This window comes from Pocillopora verrucosa, chromosome 10 (genome assembly GCF_036669915.1).
Source record: "Pocillopora verrucosa isolate sample1 chromosome 10, ASM3666991v2, whole genome shotgun sequence".
Taxonomy (NCBI): domain Eukaryota; kingdom Metazoa; phylum Cnidaria; class Anthozoa; order Scleractinia; family Pocilloporidae; genus Pocillopora; species Pocillopora verrucosa.
Genome location: NC_089321.1, coordinates 20894306 through 20913989, shown reverse-complemented (window position 1 = coordinate 20913989; position 19684 = coordinate 20894306). Strand labels below are relative to the sequence as shown.

Below are 19684 nucleotides of genomic sequence, written 5' to 3'. Positions count from 1 at the left end.
AAAATCGAAGAAACTTCCATCAGAAGTTTATAACCGTCAAGAGTGAAAACCCATCTCCACATAAATTCCCTCTTAACGCCTCAAATGACATTCAGTAGACTTAGATAACATTGAACAGATTAGTGTAGTGCTATACCTACTTTACAGCTCCTACGATCATACTAGTGAAGGACTCTTAACCCTTTACCTCCCATTAGTGTCTAAGAGAGAATTTCTCCTTACAATATCAATACAATATCAAGTATAGTAGTGATGAGAATAACGCAAAATATCAATTAGGAGATTATTAATTGATCCAGTACCAAATTCTCCAAATTGACAACATAAGAATTGTATGGCGGACAGTAAGGAGAATTACTGATGAGATCTTGGGAGTTAAAGAGTTAATATTACAGCACTCTTCTCGTATCAGTTAACATGAGCAATAAATAAAAAGACTGGCTATATGGACGCCTCCCATTCGATTAATGCATAAGCGTGGCCGTTGAGTTTTGAGCCATTGATTAAATGGGTAAAAAACCTTGAAGGACTAGAAGACTCAGAGACATTAAATCGGCCTCCTTCAACTCCCTCCAAGAAAACTTTCAATATCATTTCATTAAGCCCGACGCAAATCAAGAAATTGCGAAGAATCAAGAATGAATTTGTTTACGCAGGTGCATAAATACTAATGTTCAAAATAAACGTAGGTCGACTAAACTTAAAATTGATGTCATATGCTTTGGAAAGAGACGCGTCAATATTTTTTTCACGCAGTGTTGACGATTTTCACAGCCATAGATTTGTCTCCCCACCCGCATGCTTTTACATCCCAACCAACCTCAGCAAGGTTTGAATAAAAAAAGCAATCGTGATTGAATTTAAAGAAAATTTTAATGGAAAATTTGGTCTACCAAGTCTTATTGACCCAGATATTCGAAATAAACATGTATAGAAGTACTGAAGAAATAAACATGTAGTCAATGAAGCCAATTAATTTGCTTTACTTATAATTTCCCACTTTACATGACCAGGTGAAAATTTTGTAAAATTATAATTCGAAGGGATAAAGGAAAATTTAGGATTGTGCGAGGTTTATATGCAGAAAGATTGAGCTACACCTACGCTGTTGTTTGGGAACATGATAATGTGGAAGAGGAAAAAACAACAAATTAATTGAATGAAAAACGTTCGTTGATACCGTGGGGAAAGGATAGATAAGCGCAGCAATATCTTGTGAGGGGATAACAAGTCACGTGATTATCTCCATGCAGCACTATCAGCAGACTCCATCAACTTAACAATAAAAATGGCGGTGCTGCTTAAAACGTTGTTTGTTTTTTTTTTAACAGGAATAGGGTTATTTAACGAGATTTGGGAGGATTCTCAACATTTCCAAGTTGTCTCAATGTGATCTTATAATACTCTGAGGCAACGTTCACACGGTACCGGACAAATTTTCGACCGGTGGAAAATTCGTGCGTTTGGGCGTTTCGTTCACATGGAACCACGCCTAACGTACGAAAATTTGGACGCCCAAGCGTTTAAAACTTTGAACACGAAAATTGAAGACGAACTTTTAGCCGGTGCAGTCAATAATTTGACCGCCACATTGTGAACACCTTAGACGTAGAAATTTGTGCACAGCGAAGGCGTGACTGCATGGATGCGTGGTAACTAGGCTAAATGACATGTATACAATTGTATACGAAGATGGAACGTGTTGGTTTATTGATTGCGGTGCTCGATAATATCACAGCTTTATTGCATAACATTATCTCGCAAATGTGCAGGGCATACCGAACTTGCCAGGCACGTAGGCGACCTTGTGCTGGTGTCTTGATAATGTCAGAAAATCAGGGTAAAAAACGTTGCACATCTATCTGTAAATCGAAGACGTCGAAGCAGCAAAAACACTGGACGCCATTTTGCTCTGGGTTAAGAAGCGTTCTGCACATGAGGAGACGGTAAAACACTCAAAAATGTCGTAAAATTCAACCTGTAATTAGTTCCATCTGAACAGAACGAAACTTTCGCACGATTTCGTGTATACAGAATGTCCGCTCGTCCAAAATTCGTCCGTTACCGTATGAACGTAGCCTTAGTTTCTTTCGAGTTTGATATAGTCCTTGAGTTTCAGTTCTTGCCCACAGACCTCATATCTTCCCTTCATCTCTGGGGCATTCTTAGGAGGTAGGCTCTGCCCAAAGTAGAGGAACGTAACCCGAGGTGATTAATTTCCGGACATAATGCTGTATTACTTCTTTCCTTTTCATTTTTCTTTATCAAATAATTCGTTAATATATTTCACATACATGTATTACGTTTGATGACACCGGAAACAAAGTTGACTCAAGAGGAGGCAAAGTAGTCTTTGTGTCAGGTAAAATTAACACTGTCAAGATCAGTGTAATGTTCTCCGGAATTGAGTTTCTTTCTTTATAAAACGGCACTGTCTGTCGCCATGAACTTTTCTTGGAGCTGTTTTGGTAACGCGCTTTGTTTCTTGTCTCTTTCTTTATTTCCATCCATATTTTATCTAAAAAAAAAGCAACAACAGCCTTAAAAAAAAACTATTAGCAAGTGATGATCGAGGATCTGACTGAGAAATACTGCAACGAAGGATACATGAAAAGATGAAAAACCTTTCAGTTTACTGTGCGGAGATCTTATAGAATTTAATTTAGTCTGCTGTTCTGGACCCCGCTTTAATCCGATAGCTTACATGTGAAAACTTCTGTATTAGGTCACTTGTATGTTTGGCTAAATTCTAATTTTTTTGTTCAAGTCGGTGATTTACAGGAAACTATCTAAACACCGATAATTTATCAATAAACATGTACATCATCACAACAGCGTGATGCTGTCTTCCTCTGTGAAGTTTCCATCGGTCACTCCAAAAGAAGACGAGAAACGGTTATTTTTCGATAATTCAGCACATATATGGTTAATCCCATCGAGACCCTCTTTTACCGATGAAGAGGCTAGACTCCAAACAATTTAAAGAAAGACGTAGTAAACTTATCAAATTAAGAACATTTGTTAAATAAAGTCTTCGAAAAGTCTTGAATCAAAAACAAAAGCAAAAGCGAAAAATTTTCGATAGTCAAAAACTCAATAAACTTTACTCGATTACCGTGAAAGTGTCCACATCAACCTCAATGTCAAGTTCAAGCTCTCTAAACATGATTGGCTGATTGATTGGATCACGTGCGCTAAACACGAATATACAAATCTCACCAAAAGGATCGAGGGAAGAGGGAAAAGGTTGCAATTTGAAATACATCTACGGAGCACCAAGAACCCACTCTTCTGTGCCTGGTCTATGGCTATTTTGGCAATTATAACTTTACAGTTCCCTTGTTACAAAGGATAAAAGAGAAATTACAAAGACGAAAAGATTTTAGAGGGAAAACTTTTTCAACTGAAGGAGAGGAAGTAGAAAAAACCGCATCTTCTTGTTGTCTTCGTATCTTACGAACTAGATTCACTTCGCTGTCAAGTGTAATTCTGGTTTTGAGAGGAAAATAAAGCAGACCACAAGACCTTTTGATCTATATTCATTCCAATGTACCCCACTAGTAAACTACAACATTTTATTTATTTTTGAAACGTCTCAGGGTTTTGAGGCGATTTTCTTTCAGTATCTAGTATTTGCTGTACATATCTTCATCGCGCATAACTCAACGGGGTTTGCGTGCGCACATCAGTTTAGAACAACCACAGTTTTTTCTCTCCGGTAAAAGCTATCTACTGTACCATGTCGACCTATTATTTATTTAAAATAATGTAATGACTTTCTTTCTGTGAAATATCGAAAGAACTATTTGCAGAGACGCAGCACACTTGAAAATGAGAATGATATGCTATCGTCATGGCTACATGACATCACAATGTATAAATAAGAGATTTTCAATCCTCTGAAACGCGAATGATCGGTTTGACCACAAGGAAGCAATCATGAGTTATTTTGAAGAAAATGCAAAAGAAAGGTCGAAGTAAAAACCATCAAGAATTACACTTGAGAGCTTCGGTTCCTTCTCCGACTGTGGAATGTGCCAAAGACAAATGGTAAGTGTAGAAAAAGGAGTAAAAAGGTCATCGGAAAGGTTTTTTAACTTAACCAGTAATTCTTTTGTCTAATTGAAGCGCGCTAAATCTCAGTTTTAAGAAGCCGATGGAATGTTTTTCGGAAATCGAGGACACAGGACAGCCCTTGAAAATATTGGTGAGATTCGGAAAATGAAATTGACTAGAGTAAAGACAACGAAAACAACACAAATTTTCGAAACACTATTTTGCGAAAATGCTTAGCGACTAGGCAAATTCATAAAAACTAAGTTAATTTCTACTTTCTTACTCTTAGAGTCGTTACGGCACTGTCTTAAATTACATGAGTTCACTATACCCTCATAATTATATACAGTCTTACAGACAAGGAAGAAAGCAGAAAATTGTCGCTTCCAGGATCCTTAAAAAGCTTCCAGAAGGAAAAGCACTATGGCGATGTTACCAGTGGTGCTGCTTGTTTCAAAGAGGCCACCACAGAGGCCAAAGCTACTCCACGTGCTCCAATGTCAGGCGTCGTTGGAGACCATGTGAAGAAGAAGGAAGCGAAAGCTGGTGCTGACACTAAGGGGGATAGTCCTCAGAAGGCTTCGTGTCGAAGCAATAAAACAAGATCAGGACCAACAAAGGTCAAAAGGGAAAGCTCCACCTCCACCTCTGCCTTCTTCTGACAGCCTTACCGTTTCTCATACCAGTCCATCCCTATCTGCTCCGTCTCGTCCTATTCCTGTCCGCCCTGCTCCCCCTCCACAGCGTCAACCACGTCCTCGTAAGGCGGCTCCACCTCGCCCCCCTCCACCAACTATGAAGCAGCCTGGAAAAAAGAGTGGTATTGCATCCGATGCAGCTGGCAAAGGACCGACTATTATTAAGAAAAAGGCAAACGAGATTTGCAAATATCCAAAGGATCTGAACCCGTTTGCAAATTCCAGCAGTGCACCGATAATGACTGCCCGTCGCAGAACAGCGACAAGGCCCTCAGAACTACTCACCAAAGGCGCAGAGGAAGAAAAAGTAATTCCAAAAGGGAAGAATATCCAATGGATAAAAATTCATTTAATGATACTGATGACACGAGGGAAAAGGTCTCCAGTACTCGTTGCCAAAGGCTTAGAAGAAAACGGAAAGAATCGAAAAGTGAAGAATACCCAATGGAAGACGATCCACCCGGTGATGCTGAAGAGATGTGCGACAAGCCCTCTAACACTCGTCGTCGAAGGCGTAGAAGAAAACGAAAAGAGTCTAAAAGTGAAGAATACCCAATCAAACACAATCCATGGAGTGATTCCGATGAGGGAAAGAGCTCTTCGTGTTCGGAGTCGACCAAAACTTCTGACATGTGGTCTGTTTCTTCATTGGAAGATATTCAGTTGGTGATGAACACTGCCACAGTAGAAGAGGTGCAAGTAAAGAGCAACCAGCAAGGTTTTATTTCCAACAGTGAAAAGGAAGAACATGGTGGGCGAGCAGATGACTAAAAGGCCCAGTCATTCCCATCTGATAAAGAGGTCTCTCCTGACGATGTCCCTTCCACAAACAAGGATAATAGCTCTGCAAGTGTCGGATCAACAAACCTTGATACTTCGACTGGCAAAGATTTTACAGATGTTGACGAGAGACCAATTCTCAAGCAGGCAGAACCCTCTGAGCAAGTAAGTGATATGGTAGAGTACCAGGGTGGAGACGGATATGGTAAGTTTTATGTATCTGCTCACCAAAAATACTGAAACGAAGAGGGGATCTCAAATCCAGTTCCTTTTTTCTGTAAGAATGGTACACAATAAACCTTATAGAGGGAAAAGTACTGTAAAGTAATGCATCTTCATCTACCGAACCGTGAAAAAGAGACATTAGAAACATTTAAATCTGCGTGCAAGTAAACTTTAGAATGATTCTTGATTGTTGCCAGTACTTTGATTCGTAGAGTGGTAATGCATCTGAAGATGCATCTGCTAATTGCATCATATGCAATGCCACTCTATGAATAAATTGAATGGATTCAACTGAATATAACTGATTCAGTATCAAATTCGCCTCCTCTTTTGAATATTTGAGCGCGTAGATCTTCTAAAATTCTTTTTAGCCTCCAATTCAAGGAATCATTGCTCAGAGTTGACCATTTACCTGGATGCAGAACTTCAGGTTGTCGAAAGCGAGTTGCTTTCTCTGCAGAAGGTGATGGTTAAATTGCAATCAGAGATGAGAGAGGCACTGGACACTAAAGGTTAGTTTTCTCGCCTCTTTTTCTTTGCTCTGGGCATTATGGGGAACGAACGTATTTGCTGACATCGCACAAAAAGCCAAGACATCGATACTAACAATAATTCAATTAAAGCGGTATTACCACTCTAAGAATCAAAGTACTGGCAACAATTCGGCCCAGCAAGCTTTATAACTGAACTCAACTTTCTCGTGCGGCTTTTCGAAGAGAAGTGACGTTTCCGCAGCTTGCACCCGTAATGTGAATGAGGAACTTCGGAGTGTGGTTTTGCAGATGAAAATAGGGAGAAATTGACCATTTTTTGTATAACTGTCAATTTCGAGGGCCACTCCCTGAAATCCCGGAACTGCTTTTAAATGTTCCCCCTCGTCAAATGGAAGACATGCTCTTCTCTCATCGGATCTGTTTAAATATCCGATCATACCTTTGCTACATATATATAATTAATCAAACACAAATTAAATAAAGCCTTCTTTACCGCTTGTAGATTGTGAAGCCGAGCTTCAAAGCTTATCGCTCGACTGGTTGACGCTCAACAAATTCCGTTCGGAACTTAACAAAAGGAAAAAAGACCTTATTGCTCTGTAAGTACATGTTTAGTCTACAAAGATGTTTTAAAAACATGCGCACCAGTTTAGAACAAGTGAACGAGCCCAGCTATGAGATGGTAACCAAAATTCAGCAACAAACGCAATTGATTCGCCTGAATCTTACTGAGACGCACGATCAAATGTTCCTTCATCAAAGTGAATTTGTTACCTCTGGTGTATGTGATCTCAAATTGCAGGTAATTTTTTCCTCAATTTATTTACGTTATCATTGACGGTGGCAAGAGCCCATCACGTTGGCAGGAGCCGTTGATGATATACACTGTATTTTCTACTTGAAAGTTTACTATATTCAATTTTTCTTATTTTTCGTCCTTTTTGCATTTAGTTCCAAACAAGAAAACCCGAAGGAGTGTTTGAAGTTCTTACTTGAGGACCTGAAATGCTTGATTGAAGTCAAAAGTGAGACTCAGTTTTTTTAAGCTATTCAATGTTTGTAATCGTTCTATTTCGTAACGTATCCCAAGCAAATGCGTTTTTTTGCAATCTTTGACCTGTCTTCCATCTTGTGGTGAGTTTTTCACGTTTTCTGCAGGTTGGAAGAAGACAAAAGAGCACAGAGCTCGGGTGAAGAATGTGTTAGATTTAATCCTCAAGTTGGCCAACATAGCCTGAATGGCAAACTTTATCAAAAGTAAGAAACGTGCAGTTAACTTGAATTTAAACGCATCTGGTTCTCTTCACATAATCTGACTTTGTATTTTGCCATGAGTTTGCCACAGATCATTTTGATTATACTAATATGTTACGGATAACAATGGCTAATTCTGCTTTTTGTTTTCATGTTTTTGCAGTTTCGATTTCACAAGCATTTCCTTATTTCTGGTCTGAGTTGTGTTGTAAATGACTTGAAATCCTTTGTAAATCACTTAATTCTGCCAATCACTTTAATTAAGCCGGAAGTTTCATTTTTCAATGCAAAGTTCTTAACCCAAGAGAATTATTCAGATATTATCTGTAAATAGTGAGAATATTTCACATGTCAAACATTAGTCATGTATATAACTATTATGAATTCATTTGATTGTATTGTAAATATTTTCGATTTTTATCAAAAGTAATATCTATTCACATTTTTTCTCTTTTTTTATCGCTCGGAATTATTCTATGATTTTGTAGATACTTCTTTTTCATTTTAAGTTCAGAGTTAAGGATAAAAACGCAGATCTGACCAAGTATATTTTCATCATCACATTTTTACGGTTTTTTTTCGATTACGCTGTTTTTTGCAAAGGGGAAGCTGGAATGATCTAAGTTGACATCGTGCTTTGTGTGTTTCAATCTAATGGCTATGTTTTCGTCCAATCAGATACGCTGATTTAGAATCATTTGTAATGGAGGCAACGTATGCGGTCACAGAGTCACTGCACGTAACTGAAAATTTTGCCTTTGGCGCTGCACTCTTTTTGTTTTCTGTCTTTTCAGTTCTCTTTCCTTTTTCTACTATTTTTCATAGCCTTTTCATTTTGTTTTTAGGAAGGTAGGTTTTGTTTTTATAGGTATTTTTATGAGTTTAGATTTTAACTAGGGTATTTTAGGTATTTTGTAATTCGGTTTTAATTTGTTGTTTTTCTTTTCTTCTGTTTTTCTCCTTCTTTGTTTTCCTTTTTCCGTTTCTTTCTTTTTTCTTTCTTTCTTTCGTTAACTTTATTTTATTATCATTATTATTTAATATTCAGCCTTTTTTTCCACCATCTGTATTAACAGCAATTCATACGCTGTTGGTTATGTCGGATGGTTTTCAGGCCGCATGCGTCACTTTTCTCTTACGATGAATTCATATCAGCGCTGATGAGTAACCGAACGCAAAGAGACTGGGACTCATTAAGTTTAAAGTCACTGCATAACTTTACCTGAGAAAAGAGTAACGTAATCGCTTCATTTTCTTCTTTCAAATTCCTGCAATATAATATTTGGAAAATTGTAAAGTTTTGAGTTGCATATCTCCCACATTTCACTTTGATTTCTAAAATTAATTATTGTAAATAAATTTAACTGTTAAAAGAATCAAGTGCTAGCTTCATTATATCATAGTAAGTCCATCTGTTTCCCTTTTGATTCGCCCTGAAAAAAGTAATTCATCGTGTTTTATCATTTGCATAGGTTTCGTATTTTTACGTCGAATTTTAACTTTCCAGGGTGTTCGGAAATTTGGGCGATTGGAGCCTGCAGTGCAGGCGTCTTGTTAATGCGAGTTAATGTTAAAAGCTCGCAATCGTTTATTTGATTGGCCATGTTTGATTTGCAGTTAGAGTGGACGGTGGGGGCAGAGGGCGGGCGAAGGGAGAATCACTCCCCCACATTAACCCCTCTCCTTATTTTTGACCGTCGACCGCCCCCTTGGTAGCCCCTTGTACAAATTTATTTCACTCCCCAGCCATTCGCTGTCGTTAAAATCAAAGATGGCGGCCATAATATTTGCCAAAACTACGCCTCGTAGGCTACACATGAGGCCACATGCTGCGCAGTTAGCTGCGCCCCTGATCTGGTGTAGATTAAAACCCAGTTTGGTTCTTGGTGCAGAATGCGGAAACACTTACCTTCGAAACTGTTCATTACCCTGGAAAATGTCAAGATTGAAAGTAGTAACTTATCACAGCATTAACAAGTTAGGCTGGTTGGGGCGAGTTTTCTGGCCTTATCACTGAGGGTGGTCGGGTAAAACTGTCGCAATTAAGGATCAATTTAATTTCGACACTTAATCCAAATGGCCTTATGAACACAACAATGATCATCACATACTTTATAAGTTTTATTAGTACTTAACTTACAGGTTTTTCTTTTCGTACTTTGAAGCCACTGTATAATTATCTCAAAACCAACATCAATAAAAGAACATTGAAAAATAATATAGGTAACCAACAAATAATTACAGGTTTTTTTTTCCTTCATACTTTGAAGCCACTGCAAAATGATCTCAATAGTAATGTCGATTGATAAAAGAGTATTACAAATACAAGAAACCATCTAATAACAACATGAATTTAGGAGCATGAACTTTTAACTGTTTTTTTTTTCACTTTGGAGCCACTGCATAATGACCTCAATACAAATGTCAGCACAATTGCAAGATTCTCACATATTAAATGTTAAGCAACAAAGAAAACACTTCGTGTGTGATTGACCAAAAAGTCTTCAACTGCGCCAAGAAAGAATTTCCAGCTTAACTTATTCAGAAGAACTGAAACATCACAAATTTGAAAGGTCAAGTTGAATCAATTACGTTATTATTTCTGCGATGTTAAGTTCTAGATATATACTGAAGTCACAGTGATTGTCTCTCAGTCTTCATTACTATGTGTGTTCCCCCACATCAGCACTGATATTGATTTACCTATAAATCAAAATGATACATGTGCACATATTACAACCACTTAGAATGACTGTTGACACTTGCCATTTGAGGTTGATCTTTTGAAAATAAGAAAAAGAATTTGGAATGTGTTACTTTACCAGTGCCTTCATGAATATTGCAGGAAAAAAGTGTTTTTGAAATCGTATGTATCAAAATATTGTACAGATGATAAACTGTTCACAAAACATACCATGAACTAGTTACAAAATATTGTTTACAGTTAAGACACCTGAGATATATATATGTCTTGTCAAACCTACTTAGAGTACATTATTTCAAAGTTATTAAATTAAGGAAAAGGATTTGGAAAGTACTGTTATTATAACAGTGGCTTCATAAAAGCTGCAGTAAGAAATTAATGCTTAAAAATTGAAATCCCATTAAAAGATTCAAACAAGAATGCATGATGACCTGTTTAAAAAACATATTGTGGACTATTTACAAAGGATTATTTATAATGGAGAGAAGAAATGTTTAATTACAAGACTTTTTCTTTCTGAATATAGAGCACTCAATATCATATATCATTTTGAGAAAAATCATACTTAAAATACTGTTATAAATGAACTTATTAAAGAACAATTTGTTTGAAAAGGGCAGCAGCATATTTTTGGGCAATTCTTGCCAGAATTTTTCACAAGAATCCAAAACACAAATGACCAATATTCAAACATAGTAGATGAATTTTAATTCATTCTGAAATACAAAAAAAGAAAATAAACCAACATAAGAACATCTGCATCACTTCATATGACAGAATTATTGACAGTATGTTTTGTTGTAGATTGTATTAAACAAAAACACTAAAAATTACATTAGCTATATGCCTTAAATTTCAACTAATCAAGATAGATTGCTGTCATAGGAAGTGTTAGAGCCTTGCAATTCATCTTACTAAAGATTACTGTTTCTTACCATTATTTAGGCATGAAGGCTCCACTGGGGAATTGCATCGATGAGTCCTGCGACTCTTTTTTCTTGAGGTCTGTTCTGATCTGTTTTCCTCCATCCTATAATTAAAAATACAAAATCTTGTTCCCTAATCATCTACATATTAGCTAATGCCTTTGACCCCAAAGAGAGAATAGCATCTAATTTCTATTTAGAGTATCACAAGGATAAAGGAAATGATCACTATCTAAAGAGACTCAAGGTTGTTACACAAATTCACCTTGTTAGCACCTTAGGAAATGTAAAGAGAACACTTTGGAGTATATGTATATATATATATATATATGTATATATATATATATATATATATATATATATATACAGGGTTTGAGCCAGGCCGCGCCATTGCGCCAATCCCGCAATAAAATTTAAAATGTCCCGTCCAAAAATGATTCAGGGGTCAATTTGTCCCCTAAAAAAGCGAGCGATTTTTGCGACAAATTTTACTGAAGTATTTGTGCCCAAAAAAAAAATTGCAAGAGTTGAAATTCAACATAAATTCGACCATATACGGCACAATTTTTCAATAAACAATTTGGTTTTAGCCGCAGAATTAATACGCTAACAGCAATTTTTGTGAAAGATAAGAGAAGCAAGATTTAGATGTTTGTTTTGTCTCATTTTGACAACATCGGAAACTGACCAATCAGAAGCAGTCATTCCCACGGCTTGTGTAAACATTGCAACATGATCTGACAGAACTCGGCTGAGTAAAGCGTTGTTTTTTTAAACTACAAAATTGTGATTCAAAATAAGACTTTTAGACTTATCATGACTCTTCTTCTCCCAAAACCACTTTAGTAGTGTTTCATCCAATTCTGGATACTTTGACAAAATGTTCAAAATTGCGGCTTTTCCCCCAAAATTGTTGTGGGAGAGGCTTCAGTGCCCAAAACAGGATTAAAAATGCATTGAGAAACAGACTAAAAGCCAACAGGTTAGATGTACTTATGACCATAGACATCGAGGGGCCACCTTCTGTGGACTTTGATTTTTCATTAGCCCTTGAAGAGTGGGCTATAAAGAACAGGAGAATTTTTAAATCGTGAAATACTGCTATTATAAATGTACATGTAGGATGTTAATTAACTAAGAAGGATCTGCAATGATATGTGGAAGCAAGAACAAATATGATTTTGTTAAAATGATAATGGCACAACAGAGTTGTTGGTCTTGTTCTTTTACAAATAGTCACTTTCTTAATTATTTTAGTGGCCATGATCAGCTGCTGGTTGTAAGAGAATCATACAGTAAAGAGTTTACAGAGAAAGATAAAAAGAAGCATGCCACCTTACAATGTAACTTGTTGCTATTTCATTGAATGTTTAAAATTTTAGTTCAGTTTGAAATTTTCCCTATGCTTAAGCAACCCTCAGAAATGGAAAATGTCCCCCCAAAAATAATCTAAAGGGACAAATTGACCCTAAATAGTCAAATCCTAGCTCAAACCCTGTATGTATGTATATATATATATATATATATATATATGAGAGGAAAAAACGACGCAACTACATATCCCGGGATATGTAGTTGCGTCGTTTTTTCCTCTCATAATATTTATTCTGCTCTACTTCAACGTATTGAGCACTCTTCCACGCAAAAATTGACCCGCAGACTTCCTATATATAGATATATATATATGTATATATATATATATATATATATGTATATATATATATGTGTATATATATATATATGTATATATATGTATATATATGTATATATATATATATGTATATATATATGTATATATATATGTATATATATATGTATATATATATGTATATATATATGTATTTAGGAAGTCTGCAGGTCGATTTTCGCGTGGAACAGTGCTCAATACGTTGAAGCAGAGCAGAATAAATATTATGAGAGGAAAAAAGGACGTAACTACATTTCCCGACAAGCCTGTTTCGTGAATCGCTTCACTCTTCAGGGGTTTAATTAAACCCCTGAAGAGTGAAGCGATTCACGAAACAGGCTTGTCGGGAAATGTAGTTACGTCCTTTTTACCTCTCATAATATTTATATATATGTATATATATATGTATATATATATATACATATATATATATGTATATATATATATATATGTATATATATATATATATATATATACAGAATGATGTTAGGGTGTAAAGGGTTAAGAATCAAGGCTCACTAAACCAGTCCCAATAACACTAAACTGAGAAAAAGGAGGAGAAACAACTGAATACTTACCTTCCACTTCTGGAAGGCGTCTCAAATCTGAACACAGCAAGTTAAGACAATTTTCAATGTTTTCTCCTTTGTGACTATGTTGGTGAGAGGAAAACAGAAATTAAAGCAAATCTGCTTCAAGATAAATACAACCTTTAGTTAAACAGAACCACCACAGTCTCTGAAAAAACCCAAAGAAATAATTAGGACAAATAGTGGAACTGCATGCTCAATCAGTAAATCCAACATTTTTCCATCCATACACTGCTAGCATTTTTCATTACTAACAACAATGAAAATATATCCAGAGCAACTAATTAAGCAATATATGATGGATAGATCGATGATGCACCTATGAAGAGTTTTTGGATCACGGATTATGATATAAGACCACATTTTAGGTTATAATGGACATGTTTATTTCATTTCTGAAATAAGTCATTATTACTTACAGGGCAAGAAGATCTTTTCTTTTCAAAACTTTGGTATGGAAGCTATCCAATATAAGCCAGCCTTGGTTTAAGCTTTCAAACTCTTCTTTGTGGTCTACAGACAAAAAATAAACAAATATATTGTATAATAGCTGTGTAATTTAAGCATGGCTCATAACACCTGAAATAATTGTTAAAACTTGCATTATCTCTAGTTGAGGGATTACCTGATTTTTATCATTTTTTACCCTTTCACTCATGTGAGTGACCAAGACAGAAATTCTCCTTACAATACCAAAACAATATAAGCAGGAGATTATTGGTCCATCCAATACCAAATTCTTTGATCTAACATCATAAGAATTGTACTGCAGACAGTAAGGGGAATCACTAATAAAATCCTGGAGTAAAAGGATTATAGCACATAAGTGGGGGAAAGAACTCTACATTATTTTTTGATGATGGAATGCATGCTCTGAAATTTGACTAAACATGGGAATGCAACATATTAATTGTATTATTTAAAAATTCCAAGGCATTTCACTTTATCATATTGACGATGATTGGCTCAGTTCTAAATGGATCACCAACCTGATTAAATGGCTTTCTGCATTTCGAGTTTTACTTTTGAACAGACTTCTTCTGCAGACAATAATTCATCTTGAACAAGCTTCAGTTCATCTTCAACATAACTGGCCAACTCTGAGTGAAGCTGGCTTCCACTTAAGGCTGAAAGAAAAAAATTAACATCACTAATCAACAAAAATAGTTATAATTTAGAATAAAACAATGTAAAGTTATGATTTTTACTCAGTGCTTATAACTCAGGGTCCCAAGGAGTCTTACAATATAATTGTTTGATTGAAAATAAATCAGATCATGTAGGAAAAAAAAATTTGAGCCCCTAAAGTGTCCCTTTGGCATGGGAGGCTGGAAAACAAAACAGAACTTACATGAATTTTCATCTCTCATCTCCTCTTTTATTGCAACTTCATCTTCCTCAATGAAAGCTATTTCTGACTTTTCCTGACCTCACTTTGGTATTACTACCAGATCAGTGATCCTCCTGTGGTTTGTCATTTGGGAAGATGCCACATTGCTGTTCATTATTTTTTATATCTTCCTCAGCAGCAATGTTTGTACCACTTGAGCAGCCAACTTCATTGTTTTCAGCTTTCTTTTTGTCTTCCTCAGCAGCAATGTCTGTATCACTTGAGCAACCACGTTTCCTGCTCCTTTTTTCCAAAGATTTATACTTGGCTGTCTTTCCCTCAGCTTTTCTTCTTGCTTGTTCCTCCCTGTCCTCCTGAATTATCTCTTCCCATATCTCTTCATCTGTGGGACTGTAAAGGTAATACAAATGTCAAGCATATTCAACAGCAAAAGAGTTAATGAAATCTCACAATACAATTACTTTTAGACAAAACAAAGAATAATTGCATGAATAAAAACCATTGACAAAATATAACTTCAGATTTTAGACAACCCTTTTGTTCATGCAGCAAAAATGGTATCCCCTTTTGAAATTTTATTGATTGAGTTCCTTGATCTAAAATATAACATTATAGCATTATGATATATTTTAAATACCACACATAAGCTAGATCATCATCACAGGAACTAGCTATGGAAATTACTGAGGAATACTCACTGAATGACTTTGTCATCTTCCTGCATAACCCATGATAATTCAAATTTAATTTCACCAGAAACAACTTTCTTGATTGCTGGCTTAAGGGTGACTGTAACATCCACTTTCCCAGGCAGATGTAATTGCTGATATCAATACAGCCAGTGGCCAGAAGCTGGTGATAACCACTTGGGAACACCTAATGATTTCAAAGAAGCAAGAATAAGATGAACAGTGTTCAGATTTACTCCAAACTATGTGGAGTGAGTGTAATATCAAAGGCAAAGAGGGACTACTTGCTTGTGTAAAATTGAAAAGGGAAAAGCTTACATTACAGATGAAAATATTCCACTGCTTTTCTTGATATTCTGTCATTTCATCCTCTGGGTTCTATAAATTACAGTTAAATACTATTTTAAAATAAAGAAAAAAACTTGATAACAATAATATTAGGGACCTTGAGCAAACCATGAGAGCAATGGAAATAAAGATGAGGCAAAATAAAAGATCAAATGAGCAGAACAACAGCTTAGCACTAGTGTTTAGAACTTTGTTTATGTTAAAGCTTTCCTTGGCCAAACAACAAGGAATCAAATTTAACATGGTCTGTATACAGAAATACTGACAGAAAATTATTTCACTTTCAAGATGGAACTCAACGCTACTCACACACATTATACTGAGATTGAGATGTGGTGCTGTTAGAGACAGTAATAACATTTATGCAGCCAGTTAGAAAATTGCCACTTAAAACAAAAATTGATTTTTTTAATTAATTGTCTTCCTTAGCATCACTGTCCTGACTGGTTAAGGTCCCTATCAATTTTGCCTGTGCAGTGTTTTTTAACCTCCAGGGAGTCTTATTGTGAAATAAAGTTCATATTGAAGAAATGTAAAATGGTTTCCGTGTTTACATAGCCTGATGAAAACACTTGGGAGGTTGGGAGAACACGAGATAAGTGTAGGAAACCACAACGCAAAGCAGAGTGGTTTCCAGCTTATCTCGTGTTCTCCCAACCTCCCAAGTGTTTTCATCGGGCTATGTAAACATGGAAACCATTTTACATTTCTTTTATAAAATAACTAATGAAAGAGGAACAAAAACCGTGTTTACATACGCTCATATAAAATGGTTTTATGGCCAATCAGAGCGCGCGTACTATTTGAATTATTTTATAAAAATTAATGGTATTTGGCATCTGTCTTCAAACATTTTATAGATTCAATAGCATTTCACAATGTTTTTTTTTCATTTCAGCTGTTGTGCTTTGAAATTTTACAATGAAAATTATAATAGATTTAACATTAATAACTCAACATCCCCTTGCGAAATGGCTTTTGGAATTCCTAGGAATTCCTAGGAATTTTTTCCTATGAATAAAGGTGTGAATTTTCACGGTAAATTCGGACTGGGAATTCCTAGGAATTCCTAGGAATTCCCAACCATAACAACTCTGGTTCTAAAAACCTAGAAATTCCTACAAATTCCCAGAAATTCCCAGAAATTCCAAGTTTATAGCCAACAGGAATTGGAATTCCTAGGAATTCCTAGGAATTCCAACTCAGAGAACCAATGACTTTCCCTGAAAAGCTGTAAATCTAAAAAATTCCTAGGAATTTCTGGGAATTTTCGGGAATTTTTAGGAATGTTTAAGAATTACTGGGAATTTTTAGGCAAAAATTTGAGGCTAATGATATAAAATAAATACTCTAAATTAAAAAAAAACCCAGCTAAAATTCAAGTATTCAATGAAATTTATTTAGAAGCTTATTTAAGGCCTACATGTAAATATTTTACATGTATATATATATTTTTGATTAATTATTAACATCAACTTGTAGTAATATTAAGATGGAATTTGATTTATTTTTCTTTTCTTGAAAACTTCATATGGATTAATCCTCAATTACAGCTATTCATATAAAATAGTCCTACTCAATCATTAAATTTGGTTTGACAAATCTGTTGATTCTTTTCCATAAAATACAATATCTTAAATTATATTTGAAAACCAAGCACTCTTGGGAGTGAAGGGGTTAATTGCAGATAAATAAAATTGACTTTTGATTGAAGTCTTGTTGTAAATGTAACAATAAATTAGAGTGAAGTTATCCTAAACTGCAAACTTAGCTGCTGTTTGTATTTTTTTCCCTGGGCTCCAGGAATTCACAAAACTGGAGTCTTCCTTTCCCAGAAATTCCCAGTAATTCCAAGCTTTTTAAATCAGAGTTAATTTGCATAGTTGGGAATTTTTGAGAATTCCTAGGAATTCCCAGAAGACTGGGAATTCAGTTTGCAAGGGTCATTTGCATAATTGGGAATTTTTGAGAATTCCTAGGAATTCCCAGAAAACTGGGAATTCAGTTCGCAAGGGTCAAATTACATAGTAAATCCAATGCAAGAGGCAAAGCGATAAAACCTTGTAGCTTCAAAAATCTTATGAACGAAAGATGGACCGCTTTAATTTCAAAATTTCTCAAAATGTAACGCTCACTGAATCTGAGGAAGGAGCAAGCTTAAGAAAAAAGCAAGAAAGGCTTCAGGAAGTGGGTGTAACGTGTTTACAAAAACTATGGTTTCAACAAAGTTGGCCAAGATTTCCGCACTGCCCCATACTTTATTATGCATAGAGATTTTGGATAAATAAAACAATGACGAAAGCAAGTCTTTTGGACCACAACTTTGTTTCCGAATGCTGTGGCACTTTACGGAAATCTAACCCCAAATTTGTACCTCATGTTGCCTTTTTTAAAACTTACCTTGAGGAGAGTAAGTTTGCTGTCTACTGGATCAGGCTCAGGCCAAAAATGAACACCACGACCACCATTTTCAATACCTCCAAACCATGCTACAGGCTGAGAGTAAAAGTAATCGGAAGAAATATTTCTTTAACTCAAACTGACAATTAAGAAATCAATAACATTTAATGAGCTGAGGGAGAAAGAACAGTGATCCAAAGTCCACACTGCTACCTTTGTACTGTGTTTTGCTTTTCTTTTTTTCCAAAAAACTGCAAGCTTGTGGGGATACCTAAAAAACACGAATATCAGCATGATGTGAAAAAGTTGCCATAATCAACCATACTTCTGTTAAGTGCGGATTCTTTCCTTGTAGAAGCGATTGACGTTTTACAATTCAAGAACCGAAACGCACTTACATAATTTGTCATCTTGGAATACGACAGAAGGCAAAGGAGTGCATCATAGTGCATCATATGTTCAAGGCGGCCGCATGACGTCTTTCTGCCAAGACTGGTAACTAGTGAAAATGACCCCTCCCTCCCCCTCGATGTCAACTATTGACCGTTATCAAAAATTTCTTCTGCGGCACTGCCGTGAAAATTTGTTACTACGAATTAGCTTAGTACTTGTTTTTCACCGAGTCTTGCAACTTCAAAGAGCAAACAATATTTAGTTTGGGGAATGACCCTTCGTTTCTGTTGCTTTAGTCTCACGTGGTATTCAACAGTGAAATCAAACTCAGCCAAATTCTAAAACGCATATTTTTTTTTCTCAATGCACGCAATTATAGTGAAATTAATATAGTTTTCGAAATTGCTCACTTCGCCAGAGTTTATCTTTCGATCATTGTCTAATAAGAAAATTAAAAAAAAAGAGTCTGACCTTAGTGAGACAAGCGGCTTCGAAGACTAAACCCTTAATAGAAAAGAGAGAAAGAAAATACTTTATCGGGTCGCTTACCACCTTTTCTTGCGTAATTCAACATTCAGTAGCGAAACAGATGCTGTGATCAAAAAATCATCAGCTCTTTCTCTTTCCCGGCGGAACGGTATGAGAACACAAGCCATTGCTGCCTCTCAAAAAAATCTCAGAATAACTCCAAGGATTTCTGTTTCGTTCATTGTGATGTCATGTTACCATGAGAATGATTGCTTCGAATTCATGTTGCGCGCGCTCAGTGCATTGATTAAGGCCAGTTGGAAAAATTTGAATTTCTCATAACAGTTGAAATAGAAGTAGCTAAATGAAGAAAACAGTTACATTTAAGAAACAAAAAATGTCCGCCTCTTTACATTTCTTCACTTTTGCACTTCTTTGTCTCCATCATGGCTTTGAAGTCGTTCATAACGATTTAGGTAATTGTAGTTTTTGCGTTTTCTTCATATTTATTTCTAAAGGAAACATTTAACAGTCAGCTGATTCAAGGGTGACACTTTTGCTGAAAATAGGCGTGCATTAGTACCCCTCCCCCTTGCCCCTCCCCCTTCCGATCTGACCCTC

The 19684-nt window shown here is 35.9% G+C and overlaps 1 protein-coding gene across 1 annotated transcript; it reads left to right on the top strand.

The window, feature by feature from the left end:
* The first annotated feature begins 3958 nt into the window (after window positions 1-3958).
* Window positions 3959-9065, top strand: LOC136283770 (triadin-like). Its single transcript, XM_066172966.1, has 10 exons — window positions 3959-4050; window positions 4406-4676; window positions 4980-5505; window positions 5554-5739; window positions 6131-6271; window positions 6756-6852; window positions 7412-7510; window positions 8186-8246; window positions 8353-8356; window positions 8980-9065. The coding sequence occupies exons 1-10, from the start codon at window positions 3959-3961 to the stop codon at window positions 9063-9065; spliced, it is 1563 nt and encodes a 520-aa protein (XP_066029063.1).
* Window positions 9066-19684: the final 10619 nt, after the last annotated feature.